This window comes from Giraffa tippelskirchi, chromosome 10, assembly GCF_054371585.1.
Source record: "Giraffa tippelskirchi isolate mGirTip1 chromosome 10, T2T-mGirTip1v1.2.pri, whole genome shotgun sequence".
Lineage (NCBI taxonomy): Eukaryota > Metazoa > Chordata > Mammalia > Artiodactyla > Giraffidae > Giraffa > Giraffa tippelskirchi.
In genome coordinates, this window is record NC_137284.1 from 10,322,735 (window position 1) to 10,345,503 (window position 22,769).

The following is a 22,769-nucleotide window of genomic DNA, read 5'->3' on the forward strand; positions in this document are numbered from 1 at the left end:
GGGACCTGGGGGGTCCCCGACACCTGTGCCTGCCCCTCCTTACCCGATGATGTCTTGCAGGGCCTGGAGCAGTGGCTTCTCCTGGTACTCAATGCCATGCTTGGCGCACAGGGACCTCACAAGGGGGGCGATCTTGTGCAGGTTGTGCCGGGGCATGGTGGGGAAAAGGCTGGGGAGAGCACGGGGGTGGGCGTGAGGACTGGCCCACCAACTCCACCACCCACACAGAGGCTGGCCGGGCTGGGAGACCCTGTCCACCTCTCCCTGCGTGCCCGTGGGGCGGCTGGCCTGCGGCGGGGGAGGGCTGGGCCTCGGGCTCCCTGTCAATAAAGGGATCAGTCGTCTGCCCTGCCAGGCTCACGGGATCCAGGAGGATGCCAGGCCCCACGCGCAGGGGTGGGCGCCACTGTGATCATGTGGTTTGGAGCACAAGAACTTCTCTCCAGGCCTCAGGGGGGCTGGCGGCCGGTGGGGTGGGAGGAAGATACAATCTAGGGTCATTGGAGGAAAGACAGAGAGAGGGAGCCCCCACCTGCTGCCCTCTGCCAGGTGAGGCTGGTGGCAACTTGCCTCCGCTGAATGCCCTCCGCCCACCCCTGCTCCCTGCCCGCGCCTGCGCTCACTGGTGCTCGATCTGGAAGTTGAGGTGCCCACTGAACCAGTCGTTGAAGAAGGACTGCTCCACGTTGCAGGTGGCTGCCAGCTGTTGGGGAGAAGGTGGGGTGAGTGGCCCGGAGCAGAGGCACAAAGGGACCCCTCTCCTTTCCACAGGGCGCAGCCTTCCCTGGGCCTCACCACCCTGCCCCGATTTCCCATTGGTCCCTCCAGAAGCTCCGGGCACCTTCTCCTGCCCGGCCCTGGGCCTCTCAGTGGAAGGACACCAGCAGCCCCAGGGAAGGACAGGACAGCACGGGGCCTACTGGGCAGCCACGCTCCTGGGGACATGGACCTGGGCTCCATGGGGCCCGCCCAGCAGCCAGCGCTGGCCGCCCTCACCTGGCTGCTGAACCAGTCACGGTAAGGCTCTCGGTCAATCTCCATGACGATGTGATTCATCTGTGTGACCCACACAAACCAGTGGCTCTCCAGGAACCTGGAAGGGAGCTCGGCTCAGCGTGGAGCCTGGCGGCTCAGTCTCCACGGGATCCGGGGAATCGGTGGGAACCGAGTGTCTCTCCCGACTCCAAACGGGGCAAGGCGGGTACAAGTGGAGGGGGTTGAGTGGAGCCCCTTGATGACGGGCCCGGGCAGAAAGTGGGACCTCTGAGGCTTTCCTCAGGGGGGCCTCACATCAAACCCCCATCAGCACCAGTGCTCAGGGGCCGAGGGGCTAGTAGCCAGCAAAACTCAGGCACCTGATGAAGTTGAGGAAAAGGATGGCTCCCAGGACACCATAGAAAGGGATGTAGGTGATGAAGAAACGGGTATAGTAGCTGATGGCCCAGGCCAAGTCCTGCGGAGAGAAATATGGTTAGACGTGGGAGTGTCTCACCCTCCTGGGCACGGCGTCTCAACCACAGGTGTGTACACAGCAAGCCCGGCTCACGCTGAGTGAAGGCGGCCAAGAAACCCTATGGGCCTCCAGGAAGCTGGACACTGGGCCCAGCTAAGGATCCGAGGCCTGCCAGAGGAGCATGTGTACGACAGTCTTTGTGTCTAGGAAAAGGCTGAGCGGTTTTAGCAACATGGAGGGGCTACAAGCTCTGCATTTAGGGAAATCCGCAGGGGGGGGGACTAGCATCCTGGTCCTGGGGATTCTGGAGGTGTACTACGATGTGCACACACCCCCGACACCTGCAGGCTCACAAACTGCTCATCGGCGCCTGGGGGTCCTCACTCCAGCACGACAAAGGCCAGGGACGCCGCCCATCACCCACCTCAGGACCCTCCCAGCCACCTGACAGTGCTGGCCCTCTTCCCACACCCGTGTCTTCTCCCAGCCCCTCTTCCATTCTGCTCTCTCTTCCTGGGCAAGCACCCCTCCTCCCCCAGCTGCCTCCACGGCTCTGCAACCATGGCAACCGGAGTGAAGTGTCTTAGCTCCAAGCCCACTCTGTCCCCCTCTGCTAAGCCCTCCCATTCCACCCAGAGTAGCCACCAGGACTGGCGACCACTCTGCTCAGCCACGCTGCCCCAGCTTGTTCCCACCTCAGGGCCTTTGCACTGACTGTTTCCGCCCCCCTCATCACTTCTCCCCAGACACTCGGCAGGGTAGTGATGAGAGCACAGGCTCCGCCCTGTTCTCTGTATGTGCTAAGTCTCTTCAGTCGTGTCCAACTCTTGGCAGCCCTATAGACTGAATAGCCCACCAGGCTCCTCTGTCCATGGGATTCTCCGGGCAAGAATACTGGCGTGGGTTGCCACGCCCTCCTCAGGGGATCTTCAGGACGCCGGGATCGAACCCGTGTCTATCTACTGCATTGGTAGGCGGGTTCTTTACCACTAGTGCCACCTGTAGCTATTCTGTGTAGCTTGTAAGTAACTTTCTGAGCTGTGCCTCTGGTCCTCCGTCTTCGGTTTGGGAAAAGAATATCCCCCCGAGGTTCCACAGGCCTGAAGGTGTGGCAACAATAAGCAGAGCTTGCAAGTCTGAGCTCTAATGACTCCACTCTGGTCCCGGCACCAGTTTGCTGCCATGGAGACCTTCCTAACATGCAAGCTGGATCACGCCACTGCCATCCGCAAAGCCATCACGAGCCTCCTGCCCTGTCGAGGGATAAAGGACAAAATCCAGCCTCCCAGTAGGATGCACGGGTCCCTCACATACCTGTCCACTGTCCTGGCCTTGCCTGCAGCCTGTCACGTCTCCCACGGCCAAGCCGGGTCGTACTGTCTGTGTCTAGCTGGATCTGCCTAGAGGCTCCTTCTCCCCTTATCTGCTCAGCAAACTCATCCTCCATAGGAGCTCTGTTCAGTTAATCTCCGCAAGCATTCAGTGAATGCCTTCCCTGTGTCAGGGGCTGAGTTAGGTGCTGGAGGCTAACGGAAGGGCTTGAGAGCCCCTTGTCTGGAAGGACAGACTTAGACAGAGATCCCATCCATAGCATACGGAAGGGGACACACAGTTACAGGGGTGACAGCAGCGTGGCGTGAGGTCCCAACCCCATCCTGATTTAGAAAGACCCCCATCAGGAGGTGGTGCCCGAGCTGGGCTGGGATATAGCAGAGGTTGGCCAAGCAAAGAACAGTAGGATGGATGTTTGCAGAAATGATCATGCAAAGAGAAGTCCAGAGAGGAGAGCAGGGAGGGGCTGTGTTTACATATAGATTATATGCTCCATATACTCCAGCCCAAGCGCTCCAGGTGGGGGCAAGAGACCATAGCCAGGTCACATCCGCCTGGGGGAGGCTGACCTCTATCTTGGCAGCAAGGAAGAAGACCCACTGTGCTTTCAACGACAAGAATGTGGTTCCATCTGAATCATAAGAATAGATCCCTGCCAGCTGGAGGTGAGGCTGCTGCTGCTGCTGCTAAGTCGCTTCAGTCATGTCCAACTCTGTGCAACCCCGTAGACAGAAGCCCACCAGGCTCCCCTGTCCCTGGGATTTTCCAGGCAAGAGTACTGGACTAGGTTGCCATTGCCTTCTCCTCTGGAGGTGAGGAGATTCGGTTATTCCAGGAGCTCAGGGATGAAAGGAGGGAGGCCCAAACCAGGACCCCCTGCCCTGCCGAGGGGGCAACAGTCTCCAGGACTCTAGGAGGCAGGGGCAATTCTGTCCAGAGATCGCTTGGTCATGGTGAACCCAGGCTGGTCCCTGGTGTTGGTGTCACCGGCTGGGGAGGAAAGGGGTGGGAAGATGGCTGGGGAGGGGTCTGAAGGGCCAGAAGTGGGTGGAGGGCAAGACCTCGGGACAGAGGTGGTCTTTAAGGGTGCAGGTGCGACTAACAAGTCACTCAGTCATGTCCAATTCTTTGCGACCCCATGGACTATAGCCCGGCAGGCTCCTCTGTCCATTAGATTCTCCAGGCCAGAATATTAGAGTGGGTTGCCATTCCCTTCTCCAGGGGATCTTCCCAACCCAGGGATCGAACCTGAGTCTCCTGCATGTCAGGCAGATCCTTTACCATCTGAGCCACTGGGGAAGCCCTTAAGGGGGTGGGGGAAGCCAATATTTTAAGTTCTGTTTCTATTTTGCATCACATTCATTTTATTTCCTTTTCTGTGTGTACGCAGTGCAACAGTATGTACACATATATTAATGGAGGTGTGTGCTTATTAACTGTGGTGCAAAATGATACATGACCATGGACCACTGGTGTCAGGGGTGAAGGGATAAAGGGATAAAGGAGATAAGGGAGACAGAGGTGGAGGAGAACCAGTAGAGGCTGGACTTGGAAGCCGACAGGGAGAATTTTAAGAAGGAGCGGTTAGTGGGATCAGATGCAATGGACCTCCAGGAAGTTGAGGCCTGGGGACAGCCCCAGGATGTAGCCACTAGCAATGATGGTTGGTTTTTGGAGCTGGACAGTTCTCAGCAGTGCGGGGGCTGGGGGTTGGGGGAGCTGTCCTGGGCATGGCATGATGCCCACTAGGGGCCAGGTACACTCCATCCCCCCTGAGTTGTAACAATCAAAAATGTCACCCTGGACTTCCCTGACGGCTTAAGTGGTTAAGACTCTGTGCTTCCAATGACAGGGGCCCGGGTTCGATCCCTAATCAGGGAACTAAGATCCTGCATGCTGTGAGGTGTGGCCAAAAAATCCCCAAATTCTCCCCAATATTGCCAGTGGCTCAACAGAATTGCTCCCACTGAGGACCACCACCCCAGGTCACAGCTGCACTTGGCACCTAAGCTCACGGTTACGGTAAATCAGAAAACCACAGCACGGGGCATGCCTCTGCCATGCGGGCCTCTGAGGGGGGCACTTGCGTCTGGCACTAAGCCTGGTTACAGTCAGCTACTGTTGTGTACGAGAAGCCCAAGCTTGAACCCTACTCCCTGGCAAGAGAGCCCTGCCCCCAGGAGCCCGATCAAATGTCCCTGGCTGGGCCGCCTGAGCTGGTTCAGGTATAAAGTCTGATTCCCTTTCCCACTGTGCCTATTTCATGCTTTGTCCTTCAGGGAACACACACAGTGAAAATTTTAAAAAAGGGATTAAATATTCATGTCAGGCGTCTGCCATAAAAGCAGATTAGAGTGTCCCGAGCAGCAGCACTGTCCTCTTCCACTATGACTCCTCCCAGGGCTCAACAGTCACCACAGGGGCAGGAGAGCTGGGCTCCAATTCCCACCCCCTCACTGACCCAGAAACTCCTTCCCTCTGGCCTGGATGTGCCTTAATGGCCAGACATGGCTTCCCTGATAGCTCAGTTGGTAAAGAATCCACCTGCAATGTAGGAGACCCTGGTTTGATTCCCAGGTCGGGAAGATCCCCTGGAGAAGGGAAAGGCTACCCACTCCAGTATTCTTGGGCTTCCCTTGTGGCTCAGTTGGTAAAGAATCTGCCTGCAATGCGGGAAACCTGGGTTCAATCCCTGGGTTGGGAAGATCCCTTGGAGAAGGGAAAGGCTACTCACTCCAGTCTTCTGGCCTGGAGAATTCCATGAACTGTATAGTCCATGGGGCTGCAAAGAGTCAGACACGACTGAGCGACGTACACCGTGGGTGGCAATGCCTAACTGTCCCTGGAGCACAGCGGGTACTGATAAAAGAGCATGCCCTACAAGCATGTAGTACAGGTTTTGCCAGCACAGGGCTGGCAGGGACTTCCAAATCCCTCCTCTTCCCCAAACACCCGCAACCTGCTCCCGAGTTCCAGGCTGGCCCTCTTAGCAGAATCAACAGGCACCTCTGCCAATAACACCAAGGGGAGCGTGTAAGACAAAGTACTTTGAAGTCCTTCAATTGCTATACAAACATGAAGGCCTGTTACTGAGAGAGCAGTGTCTAGGGTGTGGGAGGCGGGTGAGTCTAGGCGGTGGCATTGGGAAGTTCTCATGCCTGATCCACCCCTTGGTGTCACCTTGGGCAAGCCCCAAACTCTCAGCGTTTCAGTATCTTCACTTATGAAACTGAGTTTTATAAAACAAAAAAAGACCAGTGATACCGACTAAGTCTCCGCTCGGTCTGGAAGGCAGGAGTCTTGTCCCTGTCCCAGTCCCAGTGAACCCTGTTCTGCCAAAAGCAGGTTCTGCCCAGGGCAACCACTTTCCCCAGGGCCTCCCACCATGGGCACATCGTCCTCTTCCGAGAACCACGCCTGCGCATCTACATCAAGCCAAGGACCGCTGCGCACCATGCTACGCATCCCTCTCCAGGGTCCCCTTCTCTCTCTGGAGTGATGGGCGGGATCGTGTCCCCTAAAATGACTCTGCTGACATCTTCATCCCCGGAACCTCACAGTGGGACCTTATATGGAGACTGTGAGCTTGCAGATGTCATTAGTGAAGATGCGGTCATTAGGGAGGGCCCTAATCCATGACTGGTGTCCTAAGACAGAGGGGAAACCCGGAGGCAGAACCACACACGGAGAAGACATTGGCCATCCGCAAGTCAGAGACAGAGGCTGGCCCAGACCATTTCTCACAGCCCCCAGAAGGGCCAACCATGGAGACTCCTTGATCTTGGACTCTAGTCTCCAGAGCAGTGAGACAATATGATCCTATCGTTTAGCAGAAGTGCCACTCAGTGTGTGGCATGTTCTCACGCAGATTCAGCAAACTAAGCGCCAGGCTGCTCTCCATTTACCAACCGGAGAGCAGTGTGACCTGGTCCACTGGGTCTTAGGGGCCTCACGGGGACTCAGGAGGGTGATGGCTGGAGCCTTGGATGGGTGGACTGCGTGTGACTCATCACTTGGCCTTCAGAAACTTTCTGAAGGGGCTCTGTCTGCCAAGGCAGGGGCTCTCCCAGTGGACGCCCTGCGTGGGAGGATCTTTCGGGCTGGGGTGCTATGGCCTCTCTGGCTCCTGCTGGCCTCAGAGCAAGCCCCTTCCTGAGGGTGTCATCCCAGGAGGAGATGCCATGGGCCGCCCCCAGGGTCCACTCGCCCTAGTCGCCTTCCTCCCCACACTCCTGGGTCTCCTGGACTCACCACCCAGTCCTTGCGAACGATCATGGTCATGATGATCTGGTACTGGAAGTACAAAGGGATGAGCAGTGGCGGCCCAACTGCAAGAGAGAGGAGAGGGGCTTGGAGCAGCCTGTCCCACCCAGCGGGGCTGGAAGATGGGGAGGAACCCGGGGCAGAAGCCAGGATGTGGTGCCAGCTCTGTAGCTCCCGGGCAGAGGAGACCGGAACCCTGGCGCCCTGAGAAGGGGGCTGGGAGTACCGGCTGGCACCCTGCCCAGGAAGCCCGAGTGTGGCATCTGGGTGTCTGGCCAGTGTCCCTTCTGTATATCACGGGCCAGGATGGGTTTGCAGCTGCTTGTGGCTGTTGTTGCTCTGACAGCTTTGGTGTCACTTTCTGGGTCTGGAAGGGTGTCAGGTGGGAGTGGAGATGGTCGGCCACACTGGGGTGGAAAGGAGGTCGGGGTGTGGTTGTGGGGCGCCCCGGCACTCACTCAGGAAGAAGTACTCATGCTGGTGGTTGTAAGGCAGGTATTTCAGCTTCTTCTTACCGTACTGAGGAGAGAAGCAGAGACTGTGAGCCCCCAGCACCCCTCGGACCCCCGCCTCCCATGCTCTCCTCCACCCGCTCTGCAGTCCCTATTCCTTCCTCCCGCCCAGGGGGAGCTTTCTGTCCCTCTGCACCCTGGGCCCCTCTGGGCTCCCGGTTGCTCCAGCCAACACTTCCTCAGCCCTCGCTGGGCGCACCGATCCCAAGCTAACCTCTCAGCTCAGGCGCTCCTCTACGAGCTGGTGCTTCCAAAGCTGAAGCTCGGGGTCAAGTCACTGCCCACGGCCACACAAGAAGCGGGCTGGCCGGGATCGGAACCCAAGAAAGCGAACTCAGAGCCCATGAGACAGGCACCAAATAAATGTTTGTTGACTGAATGCACAACGGAACAAGGAACTGGGGTGGGTGGGGGGTGTGCAGAGGCACTCAGAGGGAGCTCCTTGGCCAGCTTGCACCCCTTTGGAGAGAGAAAAGCCCCTGGGTCCCCCTGAAGAGCTCCCTGGAGCCCTCAGTGGCTGGGAGAACCCAAGTAAGGGCTTGGGAAATTGTTACCAGTCACCGGGTCAAGCATCTAGTCCCTCGAGCCGCTTGCAATTTCCAGGCTGAGACTTGACACTTGAGGTTCCAGGCCAGAGGGGGGTCACCACATGGACTCTTCAGGACACACCTGGTCACCTGGTCTTACCCAGGGCACTCTGATGCCCAGGTATGCCAATCAAGAGGGCTGAGAGGTCTGGTTGGGGTGTGGACATCCTCACTGTACAAAGCGAGTGTGAGCCCAGGTGTGGGTGGGGGTGGGGAGACCCATGGCCCCCCAGGGTCCCTGCAAGCCCCTTAGTTCCAAAGTCCAGCCCCCCGAGGACCAGCCCACCCTGCTCCTTGGGGAATGAGACCAAAAGATGCCGCTCACAGAGGGGGACCTGCTCTTGCCTGCAATGCTGGGGGACTGTTCAGGGAGCCTGGGCTTGGGCTCTGCCTCTCACCAGCTGAGACCCTGCACAGGTCACTTAGCCTGCCTGAGCCCCGCTTGGCATCCAAATCACTGATAGTTAAGAGGATCCAATGAGAACACAGGCATGAATGCCAGGGGCTGACCCCTGGGACACAGCTCTTCACCTGCCTCCCACCTCCCGCCCCCGGCTCCGAAGGTCGGTGCCACCCTCATCGCATGATGTCCACTCCTGCTTATTGCAGCCAGGAGATCAAAGCATGTTACAGAGGGAGAAACCCTGGATGTCCTCTGGGCCAATGCTCCCATTTTCCAGGTGAGAACACAGAGATGGGGTGAGCACCAGCATCACAGAGAGGGCCCACAGAGGAGCCCTGGGTGACAGCAGAGCCAAGTCTGTCCTCAGGGCATTCATCTTGGCACCAGTGACCACGGGGTTGGCACACCCCGCCGAAGCACCATCAGAATCTATCTGTTTGGTCTGTGTGGCCTCCTGTGCCTTGGCAGGGGTCTCACCCAATCCCCAGAATGCATGAATCCTTTGCATGAAGGCTGTCGTTAAGACTGAGGCTGGTGGTCCAGTGGTTACGAATCCACCTGCCAATGCAGGGGACGTGGGTTCAATCCCTGGTCGGGGAACTAAGACCCCACATGCGTCAGGGCAACTAAGCCCGTGTGCCATAACTACTAAAGCCCATGTGCCTAGAGCCCTTGAGCAGCAACAAGAGAAGTCACCGCATTGAGAAGCCCTTGCACCCCAAACAGAGAGTAGCCCCTGCTCACCGCAACTAGAGAAATCCCGTGCACGGCAATGAAGACCCAGCACTGCCAAATAAACAAAATCTAAAAGCTCTTGCCTACTGATTGTTAGTCGGGAGAAGTCAGCCTTTGGACAGGAGTTTGCCCTCTGCATTCCACCCCTTAGGCTGCCAGTCTCTGAAATAAAGGGAACTTTTCTTTCTACCAATCTTGCCTCTTATATATATTTGAAAAAAAAAAGATTGAGGCAGGCCCTGGAGAGATCCCAGTCAGTGCACCCCAGACACAGTCCTGGACAATGTTGTAGGGGAGGGAGGGATTAGAGGCACCCCCCTAAGTGAGTGGTCTGGGTTCTGGGGAGCGTGTGCTTTCCAGAACAGTCCCCCCGCTCTCCCCTGGGTCCTGCTCTCCCTCCCAGAAGCCAGGAAACAGGCCCAGACTTTGCAGGCTTCTCTGGCCCTGACAGGTGCCCTCCTCACCGTGCCTCTGCCCCACAGGTCATCCCAAGGGACAGCCCCAGGCCCAGAGGAATCTCGGGCTGGTCCAGCTCTATTCTGGGAGTGAGCACGAAAGGCAAGATAGGCTGGCAGAGGGTCCTCGCAGAGGGACTCGGCAGTGGGCACCCCTGGGGAGCTGGTTTGAAGCTGTATTTGCACAGCAAGCACCCCGTCTGCACTGATCCGTGGTGCCCTGTAGGGGGTGACAGGAGATTACTGGGCTGATGCTCCCTGGCTGATGCTCCCTGGCCAATCAGCACTGGCGGCTCCTGCGTGCGTCTCCTCAAGGCCCTAGACTGCCCTGTGGGAACTGCCAGGGCCCTGCCCCCAGGCAGCGGCTGGCCCCTCTGCCCACCCCTGAGGGCTCCAGCTTCGGGGTGGGGGGGCTCCAGATTTGGAAGCAATTTGTTATTTGAGCAAGTTGCTTTGCAGCCCCCCTCCCCCGCCATGAGATTTGGGTTCACTATGGGTACTCCTTAGGGCTGTTGAGGGCCAGTGGATGACGGGGCGACGAAAGCCCTTCAGGACTAAAGGAAGGCAGGTCACGGCTACGTAGGCGCCTGTGTGCCGCAACACACGGACGGTCACAGGGCGTCTGATCCCATTCTGATGACCTCAGTTAGGGGGACTGCAAGATCGCCTGTCAGCATGAGGCTGACCCAGGGCGCTAGCTTCCCCTCTGAAAACCAGCAAGCCCAGCAGGGATTCGGGGATGCCAAGTGAGGCGTGGGCCCAACCTGGTTTCTTGACTTTTCCATGCTCAGCTCTCTGCAGGCCTGGGCCGTGGGCGCAGGGAAGGGAGGGGAGAGGTGTCTTAGGATAAGAGGCCCTTGGAGGAGGGGCTCTTGGCTTCTCAATACATCAGGAAGCTGGAGGGATCCAAGAAACACAAGCCCCTAGCATCCAGCAGGTGGTGGCCCCGGGCAGGGCCCTGCAGGACCTGGAAGCTCTGACTAGGAGTCATTCAGCCAGGGTTTGGATGGTGGTACTGCCTTTTCTAGCTGTAGCCTCGAGCCAGTTATTTCACCTCTCTGAGCCTCGGCTGTCTCATCTATAAAATGGGCTTGATGAGAGCTCCTGCCTCATGGTTAAGCAAGGATTAAGTGACGCCCCACATGTGGTGCTCAGCATGGTGCTGGGCCCAGGGACTAAGCAAGAGTCAGCCTTCCTCCCCAAGGGGGCCCGCAGGCTCGGGGGGGCCCATACTCTTCTCCCCTACAGGAGAGTCCTCATCACACACAAAGAAAGCCTGGGCTCTGGGGTGGTCACAGGGGAGACGCAGACTCGAGCTATGGGCAACGCTGTGAGTGGTTTGTCGTGTCCAGACCCCGAGGTGCGGTGGCACATGCAGGATCTGCTTTCACATGTCCTCAAGCCGAGGCGGAAAGGGACGCAGGTCAGAGGCAGAGGGAGGGGGAGCCCTGGTGGCCTGGCTTCCCGGAGGCCCACGACCCTGGGGCCCTGGCCAGCTGACACCCTGGTGCTCCGCCTCTCCACGGACCACGAGGCCCGGCTTGGATTACCGGCTGAGCGGGGGCCAGGGGCATGTACAGGGGACTTTTCAGCCTTGGAACAAAATGTCTGAGCAACAAGGGCCTGCCTTGTCCGTTCGGGGTTGGGGGAGGGGGGCAGCTGGAAAGCCCTGCCTGCCTCTGGGAAAGTGCAGACTCACAGGCAGAGAAATGAGGAGCCGGCCACGGCAGGCATGTGAGGAACGGCAAGACTCCAGCCCCAGGGCCCCGGGTGCTCCAAGGGAATACTTGGCCTGTTCGCAAAGGTAGTCTGGAGGGTCAGCTGCTGACAGGCCATGGGGCAGGGAGAGCCTCCCATGGGGTCAGAAAAGCAGGCTCTCAGGCCCAGAAGCGGGCGGAAACACTCCTGGCTTCTGAGAACCCATTTACAGAGCTCCAGGGCTAATGGCCTCATGGTTCTCCTCCACAATACGGCAAAAAAAAAGCGGGCGGCAGGGAGCAAAAACAAGACTACCCCTGACATCACCACTATTCAATTCTGTTCTGAAGTTCCAGTAACATCATAAAGCCCAAACCAGAAATAAGAGTGGAGAGCTATTAGAAAATGTCTAAATTTTCACTATTTTCCAAAAATATGATTGTCTACCCAGGAAATTCAAAAGAATCAACTGAAAAACAACTAGAATCACAAGCAGACATCAGTGGACCCTAGTCGGACATAAGATAACTAGCCAAATGGCAACAGTTTTCCTGATTACCACAGAAACCCCTATCGTCATGACAAAGTATAGATGTTATCTAGGATTCAGTTGAAAGAAGTATGGCCACAAGACATATAAAGAAAAGGAAAACCTTTCTAAGAGGTATAAAAAAGAGACTCAAGTGTAAATGGAGAAAGATGTCGTATTTCTGGATGGAAAGACTGAATGTAAAGAGGTAAATTTTTTCTGGAAGGGGCAAGTCAGTCCATGACAAGTTCTCATGAGCTATGAGGAGCCATGGATGCCCAAGTCACCCAGACAGTGTCCTGCACTGACATTCAGCCCAGACCAGGAGCTGGGCTTCAGGAGAGGACACCTCACCGCTCATCAGGGGCAACATGACCCGGGAAGGGGAAACCAGAAAACTGGCTGACTTCTGGAAGTTATGGAGGTAGACCATCATCTCAGCCAAGCCTCACATGGCCACAGTCAAGCATTCAAAAGTGAACCTAAGGACTTCCCTGGTGGTCCAGGGGCTATGACTCTGCGCTTCCAATGCAAGGGGCAAGAGTTTGATCCCTGGTTGGGGAACTAAGATCCCACCTGCCACAGGGCCGAAAACAAGTGAAACCATAAAGCAATGAAAATATGTGAAGAACTTTCTAATCACAAAAGAAAGGTTCTGGGACTTGCCTGGTGGCCCAGGGGTTAACACTTCACCTTTTAATGCAGGAGGTATGGGCTTGATTTCTGGTGGGGGAATTAAGATCCCACAGGCCTCGTGGTCAAAAAAACATAAAAAAGAAGCAATATTGTAACAAATTCAATAAAGACTTTAAAAAACGGTCCACATTCTAACAAAAAAAAAAAAAAATCTTAGAAAAGTGAAACCATAAAACACTAAAAATCTGTGAAACACTTTCTAAGCATAAAATAAAGATTCTTTCCAAGCAGCATGGTCCTGGCGACACCAGGAACCCAGGAACAACTGGCCTTTTCCCGAGTATGTGAGAGAGGGTTTCATGGAGCACTATGGTCATGGTCTTACATCAATGGCAACGGGATGGCCAAATCCCCCAAGCTTCCACCGTACCTCCCAAAAGTCGGCACTTGAGAAGCGTCCAGGGAGAGATGTTGGAAGGAGTTTCACAGCCACCACACAGAAAGAGATGCCTTGGCAGCATCGCTGGTGAGACTAGGTTTTATTTTCAGGAACACAGAGAGCACTTGTCAAGCCAGTCAACAGCTCTACAACATGAAGCCTCTCCACCTAGAAAGGGAAGCCTTTGTCTTTTTATCACATGGACTCCATTTAATCAGTCCTACTATCTAGACACCTCAAATCAAAGTGAACAAACTCATTCCAAGAAGGAAAATGCAAGCATGTATTTTGGCAAAGAAAATCCTGGCACTTGAGAAGACTCGTGAGAGTCCTTTGGACTGCAAGATCAAACTAGTCAATCCTAAAGGAAATCAACCCTGAATATGCATTGGAAGGACTGATGCTGAAGCTGAAGCTCCAATACTGATGTGAAGCCACCTGATGTGAAGAGCTGACTCATTGGAAGAGACTCGGATGCTGAGAAAGACTGAAGACAAAAGGAGAAGGGGGCAGCAGAAGATGAGATGGTTAGATAGCATCACTGACTCAATGGATGTGAGTCTGAGCAGACTCTGGGACATAGTGAAGGACAGGGAAACCTGGTGTGCTGCACTCCATGGGGTTGCAAAGAGTCGGACACAACTTAGCAACTGAACAACAACAACAAAGTCCTTGGCCAGCCAGAGAGGCTCCACACATCCAAAGAGGCAAATTTTGGCTCATTTCCTCTGAACTGACAATGTCGCAGAAAACTTATGTTTCTGCTCAAATATTCTGTTGGGCGGATATGAAATGGGAGGGGTGGGGTACCAACTAGAGTTGAGGGAACAGGCTCCCTCCTCTTCCTGTTTGAAGTCCTGGATGCCAACACTGCTGGGAATACAACCAGTTAAAGACACTGCTCCTTATGGAGGGTAAACGTGCCTCTCTTGGCAAATGCTTATCGGGTCCCTACTCTGTGCACATTTTGGTCACACTTAAGATCTACATAAAAGCAACAGGGATCTTCTAAACTTTGGTTTACATCATCAATGTATTTCAGAAAAGTAAAGCTTCTATAACTTTTTTTTTTCACCTAGAAGCTCTACTTAAAAAAAAAAAAATTAAATGAGGAGTGTCTTTAAATCCTTTAAATGCATCGGGCATGGCTTTATTCAAAGACTCAGCAACACCAAATTTTCCTGTCTTAGAAACACAACTGAGTGCTGGACAGCCCCAGATGGAGGCCAATGCACTTGGACTCCAGCGAAGAGGCCCACATTTGGTGAAGAGGCCAGTTGCAGGAAAACTAAGTTTGAATTTTTGGTTTTAAAAAAGATACGTGTTTCTATGTTTCTTCACACATAGAAAATACCTAGAAGGATTAGATACTGTTGTGTCAACAGTGGTCACCAATGTTGACACCAACAGTTTTCAGCAATGTCAGGGGCATGACACTGGAGGCACAGTGGGGATGGGAGAGATAACAGGAGACTCGCTTCTCAGTCTGGTCAATTTCTGTTATTATTTCAATGCTTACAACAGGTATGTGTATACTCGTAATAAAAAATAAACTAATATAAAAACAAGGCAGGGACTTTCCTGGTGTCCAGGGGTTAGGAACCCACCTGCCAATGCAAGGGACATGGTTTTGATCCCTGGTCTGGGAAGGGACCCACACGCTACGGAGCAACTAAGTCCACAGGCTGTAAGTACTGAAGCCCGCACTCTACAGCCCATGCTCCACAGCAAGAGAAGCCACCACATGGAGAAGCCCTTGCACCACAACTAGAGAGAGAGTAAGCCCCCCATCACCGTAACTAGTGAAAACCAGTGTGCAGCAACAAAGACCCAGCACAACCAAAAATTAAAAAAAAAAGGCTTTGCCTTCCAGTGTAGGGGGTAAAGTTTTGATCCCTGGTCCAGGAACTAAGATCCCAGATGCTTCATGGCCAAAAAACCAAAATATAAAAAACAGAAACGATATTCTAACAAATAAAGACTTTAAAAATGGCCCACATTAAAAAAATTTTTTTTTAATTAATTAATTAAATAAATAAAATAAAGACAAGGCAGTGTGATGGAGTGGAAGGAAATGGCTCAGTCGTCAGATCTGGGGCCTCATCCTAGAATGGCCACTAAACAATGTAACCCTGACCACGTGCCCTCCTCCTGCTGAGCCTCACTTGGCATCTGCGGTGAAGCAGGTGGAACCAGACACTGTTGAGGTCCCTCCTAGCGTCGGGGACTGTGACTCTTCAAGTAAGGTTTCCTGGAGCTGGTCTTTGGGAACCAAGCACAAGCTTTGGAGTTGTGCCTTCCTGCCAAACTGGAAGGAACAAGCTAGGAAATGCCCTGCCCCAGCCTGTGGGCATCAAGGAGGTATCTAACACTCTGATAAGGAGCTGTCTTCGCTATGTAACGGGGAGGCCATTCCACAGAAATTCCAGCTGGAATTACTCAGGGCATCCAGGAAAGGTTTCTGTGTAAATATCAGATACAGACATGTCTGTCTGACTCTCCACCCTATGGTCCCTCCCCTGATTCCTGCGCAAGCCAAACCCTCCCGTGGCCGGCCCGTCCCTTCGTCGTACCTCGACGGGCTGCCACTGGCCCAGGACAAACACGTGCAGCATGTTCACATCCGGATCCTTGTGGAAGATGTTCGGTTTGGCGTGGTGCTGGAAGTGGCGATGGTTCCACCAGTTGGCAGAGGCACCCTGTCAGGGGAGAAACGGGGATGAGCAGGGCAATCCCGGCAGTGGCAGGGAGGGGAGGTCCCCATGACCCGCACGTCTTGGGACCAGTTCCTAGCAGGTCCAATACTCAGGTCCCAAAAGTCAGAGACTGATTCTGCCAATGCCGAGTCCAGAGTGCTGGGCAGCCCCTTGGCCAGGACTTTTGCGTGGAGCCAGTTTACTCTACCCCTCCAGGCCTGTGTCCCTGATCACAAGATGGTGCTGGTGATGGACGGAGAGGCAGGTGCTTCAGCACACGCAGGGGGCCTCAGCTGTCTGCCAGTCCCAGGGGTGAGGCTAACACCCCTCATCCTCTGCTTGTCTCCTGTTTGCACCTGTTGTGCATAGGGGGACACTTCCATTTGGGGAACAGTAAGGAGTGGTCCTTACCATATGGACGCAGCACTGCGCCCTTAGGTATGTGTGCCCAAAAGAAACGAAAACATGGCCACACAAAAACTTGTACACAAACATTCCCAGCAGCATTATTTAAAATAACCAAAAAGTGGAAACAAGCCAAAGGTCCATGCACTGAAGAATGGATAAACACTATGTGGCATATCCAAATGGAATCTTGTTTGGCCATGCCATAAACAGGTGTGATGTGTACTGACACACACTACAATATGGAGACCTGGGAAGTATGATGCTAAGTGAAAGAAACTAGCCTCAAAGGAGTCTATTTACAATGTCCTGTGATTCCATTTATACGAAATGTCCAGCATTAGGGAAATCCATGGACAGAAAGATGAGTGGTTACCGAGTTCCAGGGTTGGGATGAGGGGTTTGGAAGTGATGGCTAAGTGGTGTGGGGTTTCTTTGGGGGGTGATGAAGGTATTCCAAAACTGATTATGATGGAGGGTGCACAAATCTGTGAATATACTACAAGTCATTGATTTGCACACGTAGATGGGCAAACTATAGAGCATGCGAATTAGATCAAGAAAGCTTAAAACAAAAAAATGAAGACCACAAATGGTCCCTGCTCTCAGAGGGCCCAGAGAGTAGCTGGCAAGAGACAGCCCCACAGCCAGATGTGCCACTGCACTGAGAGGTGACCGCTGAGTCATGTGGGTGAGTCACACCAAATCCAAAAGGCTCGGGGGAGCTTTGTAAACAATCACCAGCACAAGCAGGTAAGAGCTTTCTGGTTCTAACAGGCAAATGATAATCCCAGGGAATTCCCTGGCAGTCCAGGGATTAGGGTTCTGAGCTTTCACCCCCGAGGGCCCAGCTTCACTTCCTGGTCAGGAAACTAAGATCCCACAAGCCGCACAATGTGGCCAAAAATAACGAAAAATTGTAATAAAAGTCATAATAAAATTATGACTCTAGGAGACAAAAAGCATTACATGAGCATTTCTTTCAAGGCCACGAATTTCTGTCTCACCAGCTCCAACTCCAGACGTGTTTTGAGGGCATGTCCCTCCATGGAGTCACCCAGTCATACAAAGAAGGAAACAAAACTCTGACTCGTCAGCATGAGGGTTTCACAGGCGAACAGCTGCTGGATCAATCAATGCTTTGGCCTAGGGTCTGGTCATCTACAAAAAGGCCTAATTGCAAAAACAAACATTTTACTTGGAAGATGTTTGGGTACAAACACAGTCTCTGGGCCCTAAGGGCTGTGGGCGGGAACAGCTCTGAGCAGCTGTGGCCTTTGCAATGACCTCAGGTCCCTGGTCCTCCAAACCCAACAGAGCAAAAATAAAAAATAACAGCAAATGAGAGCTTAGAGGATTGGGAAATGAGATGATACATTGGTCTTTCTAGCCAAAAGGAGCCAAGTTCCTGGGAAAAGCACAATGGAGTCCCTGGCACAAAGGAATTAAGGGGCAAGGTATGTGAAACATGAAGTTTAGAATATACCAACCAAGAGACGTTTGTTGAAGGAATAACTGGAGGAAAAAAAGATGGGGTGTGAGCACCATGAGGATGAGATGTGGCAAGGTGGGGCCACCCCTGAACTTGGCATGGGGTGTAATGATGAAATAGCTTTTGATGGGGCTCTTCTCTGCTGATTCTCTTCCATTCTTCTTCACTAGGCCCAACTTTACATACCATTCCTGGGACAGGGCAGCCCTGCCTGCCTTGGAGCCATGATTCAATGATGCCTGCCCCGGGGATGGAGCAGGGAAGGAGGCCGGCGCTTGTCTACCAAGGGAGAGTAGGGCCTCCCTCCACCCTGGGGTAGGGGGGCCTCACTCCACATGGGTAGGGGGTCTCACTCCACACTGAGGGGGGTTCACTCCACACTGGGATGGGGGAGGGCTCACTCCACACTGGGGTTGGGGGGTCTCCACTCCACACTGGGGCTGGGGGGTCTCCACTCCACACTGGGATGCACTGATGGAGCTGCAACAGTTTTGGGAGGCCACTCAGAAGGTCTGCCTTTGGGTAGCATACTGGGTAGGAGGGGGCAGACAGAGTGAGGGTCCCTTTTCTGACAGAGGCCGGGTGACAGCCTTGGGGGAAGGGGAGCGTGGGCTGTCACAGAAGCGGAGAGAAAGCCTCCTTGGTTGACGCCAGCAGTGCTGGGCAGAGCCGTAGTAGAGCCTCATTAACAATATTTTCAAAAATCTATCACCCTTTTGCTCATCTTGTTTTGAAATGAGAGAACTGCCGAGTTTGACGATCTCTCTCAACCGACAGTCAAGTAATTTTTAGTTAAATTAAATTGAAGTAAAATAATAATAAATTTGGTTTCAGTATAAATAATAAACTTAAACTTCATCTTGGGACTTTTTATATACCACCTTTCCAAATTTTAAGTAGCTTTCAATTACTTTAATGCTCTGGCGAACAAAATTCAACCAATAAAAAAAAAAGAGAGAGAGAACACATAAAAACATGTATGTACGATACAAGTTGTCCTTCGGTTTCATATTCCAATATGTCTCAAAGTCCTAATCTTTATTTAAAATGTTGGTATTTTGTTCATTGTGGATTTTTTTTGACATTAATTTTGCTTAAAAAAAATTGCATGGCAGCCTGGATAGGAGGGGAACTTTGGGGAAGAATGGATACATGTATATATATGTATGGCTGAGTCCCTTTGCTGTCCACCTGAAACTATCACAACATTGTTCATCAGCTTATATCCCAATGTAAAATTTAAAAGCTTTTAAAATATTGCATTAAAATGCTACTTATTTCATTCTTGATTCTTTTTGTCGTTGCTTAAATTTTGCATTCCTGGGACACACTTGTGTGCTCACTTGCCTCACCCTAGTCCCAGCCCTGGTGGCCCCAGATAAGGCTGAGGAAAGACTGGGTTCCAACGATTTCCATCTCCAGATGCAGTCTAGATGGTGCCAGGCCTAGCGGTTTGCATTTTATCCTGAGTACAATGCCAAACAGAGGCTCACCCTCACAGAACCGTGTCTGTACAAGGTTAACCCCGGGAAGAAATGGCCACCGGAAGTGACATGGGAAGAAGCGGCCATCGGAAATGATGGGGACCAAAGGAAAAGGTGTAGTCGGGAGGGCTCACCCGGGGAATCCCACGGCAGCATGGGCTGGCATTAAGGAGCGGGTCCCAGCATCCTGAAGCTCCCAGCACCCTGTTCAGCGCCCTCAGTGGCCTGAGCTAAGACATCCGAGTTGGCGGGGTCCTTGAAGACCTCTCCCCAGCCAGTTCCTTTCTGTTCCAGCAAAGGGACCAGAGGAACAGCTGGACCTACAGGCTTGTCTGCAGCCATGTGGCCACCGTGTGCTAGAGCGATGCCGTGAAAGCCGGGGTACTCCTCACTCTGGGGCACCCCTGACTGAGCTGCCCAGTTACGCCACTGGCTTGGACACAGCACACAGGACACAGCTAGCAGGGAGCTGGCAAGCCATCAACAGAACCCAGGGCCCTGACCTCCAAGAGCCTCCCAGCCCGAGTACCCCATCACTCCAGATTTCACAGATCAACGTTCTAAACAAGGCCAGTGCCCTGTCCTGACCTCATCTTCTGACACCAAAGCTGTGTCCCAGAGCCCTTCAAGGACACACGGACATCAGGAGGGATGGGCCCTCCCGGCTCCCAACCAGAATCTGGAAACAGGACAAAGTCCATCTTTGTTAAGTGTGTAGGGATAACCTGGGTCTGGAGTGAAATGTTACTTTCAACACCGAGGAGGGTTTTCTCCAAAGAAAAGGGCATAAAATGAAACAAAGCGCTCTACTATGTGCATCCTTCACCCCTGAAATTCTGGAAAGAAACCAGGTTCTCAGACAGCTCCAGGCTCAGGGCCAGGCAAACTGCTTGCTAAGGAACTGGTTACCAGTTCAGTGGTAATTCACTCCCAACCAGATCCAGAGCCGACAAACCAAAGACTGGATGTTGTTGGGTCGCAGAGATTGACATTTAACCCGGACATGTAGCTCTTCCCAAGCCAAGGTAGGGAGGGACAGGAGCCTTTGCAGCTAGATGCTGCTGGGGTAGGGCTGGGCAGGAGGATGAGAATCTGTTTCGAAGGGAGACTTGGCAAGGACTTATTTCCAAAACCAAAGAGATAACACCTATCACATGAGCACAAGGTCGCTGGCGAGTCCAGTTTGTCTTTGTACAAACTTGCCAAGCTACAAGGCTGTTGCAGGCTTGCCTCCTGATCTGTAGGGTGATGAGACAGCTACCTGCCCTTCTGGGTTTTACACAACTCTTGCCCTTTGAAGTGCACTGTTTGAAGTCCCTTATCTAAAGACTTAGGAGAAACATGAGGTCTCAGATATAAAACATTACCTGATGGAGGAAGCATACCAATGTATCAAGAGAGATTGTTTCTTCAGATGCAAGCTATTATATATGGAATGAATAAACAGCAAGGATCTACTGTGTAGCACAGGGAACTGTATTCATTATCCATAATGGAAAAGAATATGAAAAAGGAATGAAGGAATGTATATATGCTTGCATGCTAAGTTGCTTCAGTCATGCCTGACTCTTTGCGACCCTATGGACTGTAGCCCTCCGGGCTCTTCCCCGTGTGCATGAGATTCTCCAGGCAAGAATGCTGGAGTGGGTTGCCTTTTCCTTCTTCAGGCGATTTTCCTGAACCAGGGATCAAAGCCACCTCTCTTACATCTCCTGCATTGGCAGGCGGATTCTTTACCACTAGTGCCACCAGGGAAGCCCACCAAGGAAGCCCACATATAACTAAATCACTTTGCTGTACAGCAGAAATTAACAGAACATCGTAAACCAACTCTGCTTTAATAAAAAAAAAAAAAAAAAAAAAAGAGCAAGAGAGACTGCTTCTTTACTGGCCCCAAACTGAAAGGAATTTATCAGTAAGTCCTTAGGTAAGGAACAAATGTAATCAACTAAGAAGCATGTGCCTTTTTTCACAACCACTACTCTGGTTTTGTGTGTCCAGTGTGGTTAGGAGACAGGCCTTGGAAGCTCAGAGAAGCAGAGGGTTGGCAGGTCCTGCAGCTCAGCCAGGACACTGACCAGAGAGGTGACCTGGTCCACGGGAAGCGAGATGGCACTGTGCTTACCACTAACTGATGAAATGGATGCCCAGGGTGGCCGACAGTTACCTTTAAGTGACCAATGATGAACTTGTGGACGATGTGGTTCCACATGGACTTCTTGTAAACAGAGAGGTGGCCGTAATCGTGTTGCAGCCATCCAGCCTGGGCCTGGGGAGAGAGGGCCACGGAGGCTTTCAGAGCGTCGGCACCTGGGCACCAGGCCTCTGCCAGCTGGGGGAGGCAGGGGTGGGGGCTTCAAGTGACAGGTGAGGGTGTCACGCCTCACCTGAGAGGTAGCAAGGACGAAGGCCGTAATGATAGTTGGAATCCAGCCGTTGCCAAAGTAGAAGATAGTGAACCAGGCGATGCTCTCCATGGCAATGATGTGGGCCAGGTGGAGAAGGAAGAAGAGCTGGTTACTCTTGAACAGGTTCATGTCCTCAGCGGTCTTCCTCAGGGCCCGGAAGTCCTCAGTGATCTGGGACTGTTGAGCCAGACCACGAGGAAGGAGTCAGCCACCCAGCTGCTCCAGGGGGGACCAATCCACACACCCAAGCCCCAGAGGAGCCCAGTTGCTATGCATTATAACGGTTGCTGTTGCCATGTACTTACCTGGACCTGGCACAGCCTTGGAACTATGTATCTGTCCACAGCCAGTTCAGTGGCAGACAAAGGATTTCACTCAAAATGCTGTCCATTTTGCATAGCAGCATTATTCGAAACAGGCCAAAGACAGAAACAACCCAAATTCTATTAATGTAGGAATGGCTAAATAAAATGTGGTGCATACATACAATGGAATATTACACAGCCTTCAAAAGGGACAAAAATGATGACACATGCTACTAATGAGCAAACCCTGAAGACATTAAGCTAAGTGAAATTAAGCCAGACATGAAAAGACAAATACTTATGAGTCCCCTTCTATGAGGTACCTAGAAGAGATTCTTCAATAGAAAGACTAGTGTTTACCAGGAACTGTTGGGAGGGACGGATGGGTAGTTAATGTTTAATTGAAACAGAATCTCAGTGTGGGGTGATGACAAAGTTCTAGAGACAGATGGTGGCGATGGTTGCACAACAATGTGAATGTACTCAAAGCCCCTGAACTGTGTATTTCCAGATAGTTAAAATGGGGAATTCCCTGGTTGCCTAGTGGTTGAGATTCCACCCTTTCACTGCTAAGGGTCTCGATTCAATCTCTGGTGAAGGAATTGAGATCTTTGCAAGCTGCCCAGCACAGCCAAAATAAAATAAATATTTTATTTAAGAAGGGTTAAAATGGTAAATTTTGTTATGTCTATTTTACACCATTTATTTTTTAAAGCTTAGGGACTTCCCTGGAGGTCCACTGGTTAAGACCATGCTTCTACTGCTGGGGATGTGGGTTCGATCCCTGGTCAGAGAACCTAAGATCCCACATGTGGTGTGGCCAAATACATAAACTAAATTAAATGATAAAAAAGCTTATGTTTTCCACTAGCTGACATGCACCCCTTGTTCTGAACACTCTATCAGACAGGAGAGGGCTCAGTGCGCTGGGCACATG

The 22,769-nt window shown here is 52.7% G+C and overlaps 1 protein-coding gene across 2 annotated transcripts in view; it reads right to left on the reverse strand.

Moving 5' to 3' along the window:
* FADS2 (fatty acid desaturase 2) overlaps positions 1–22,769 on the reverse strand; it is a 37,895-nt gene that overhangs the window by 1,951 nt on the left and 13,175 nt on the right. For both annotated transcript variants that reach the window (XR_014067542.1, XM_081536687.1), the window contains exons 3-11: positions 21,507–21,704; positions 21,287–21,388; positions 15,616–15,741; positions 7,507–7,567; positions 7,037–7,113; positions 1,356–1,453; positions 997–1,093; positions 624–703; positions 44–169 (exon numbers count right to left, since the gene is read on the reverse strand). Coding sequence is in view for 1 of the 2 variants with exons in the window: in XM_081536687.1 (XP_081392813.1) it covers positions 44–169; positions 624–703; positions 997–1,093; positions 1,356–1,453; positions 7,037–7,113; positions 7,507–7,567; positions 15,616–15,741; positions 21,287–21,388; positions 21,507–21,704 (965 nt within the window). In the remaining variant the exon portion in view is untranslated. The remainder of the gene's footprint in view (positions 1–43; positions 170–623; positions 704–996; positions 1,094–1,355; positions 1,454–7,036; positions 7,114–7,506; positions 7,568–15,615; positions 15,742–21,286; positions 21,389–21,506; positions 21,705–22,769) is intronic.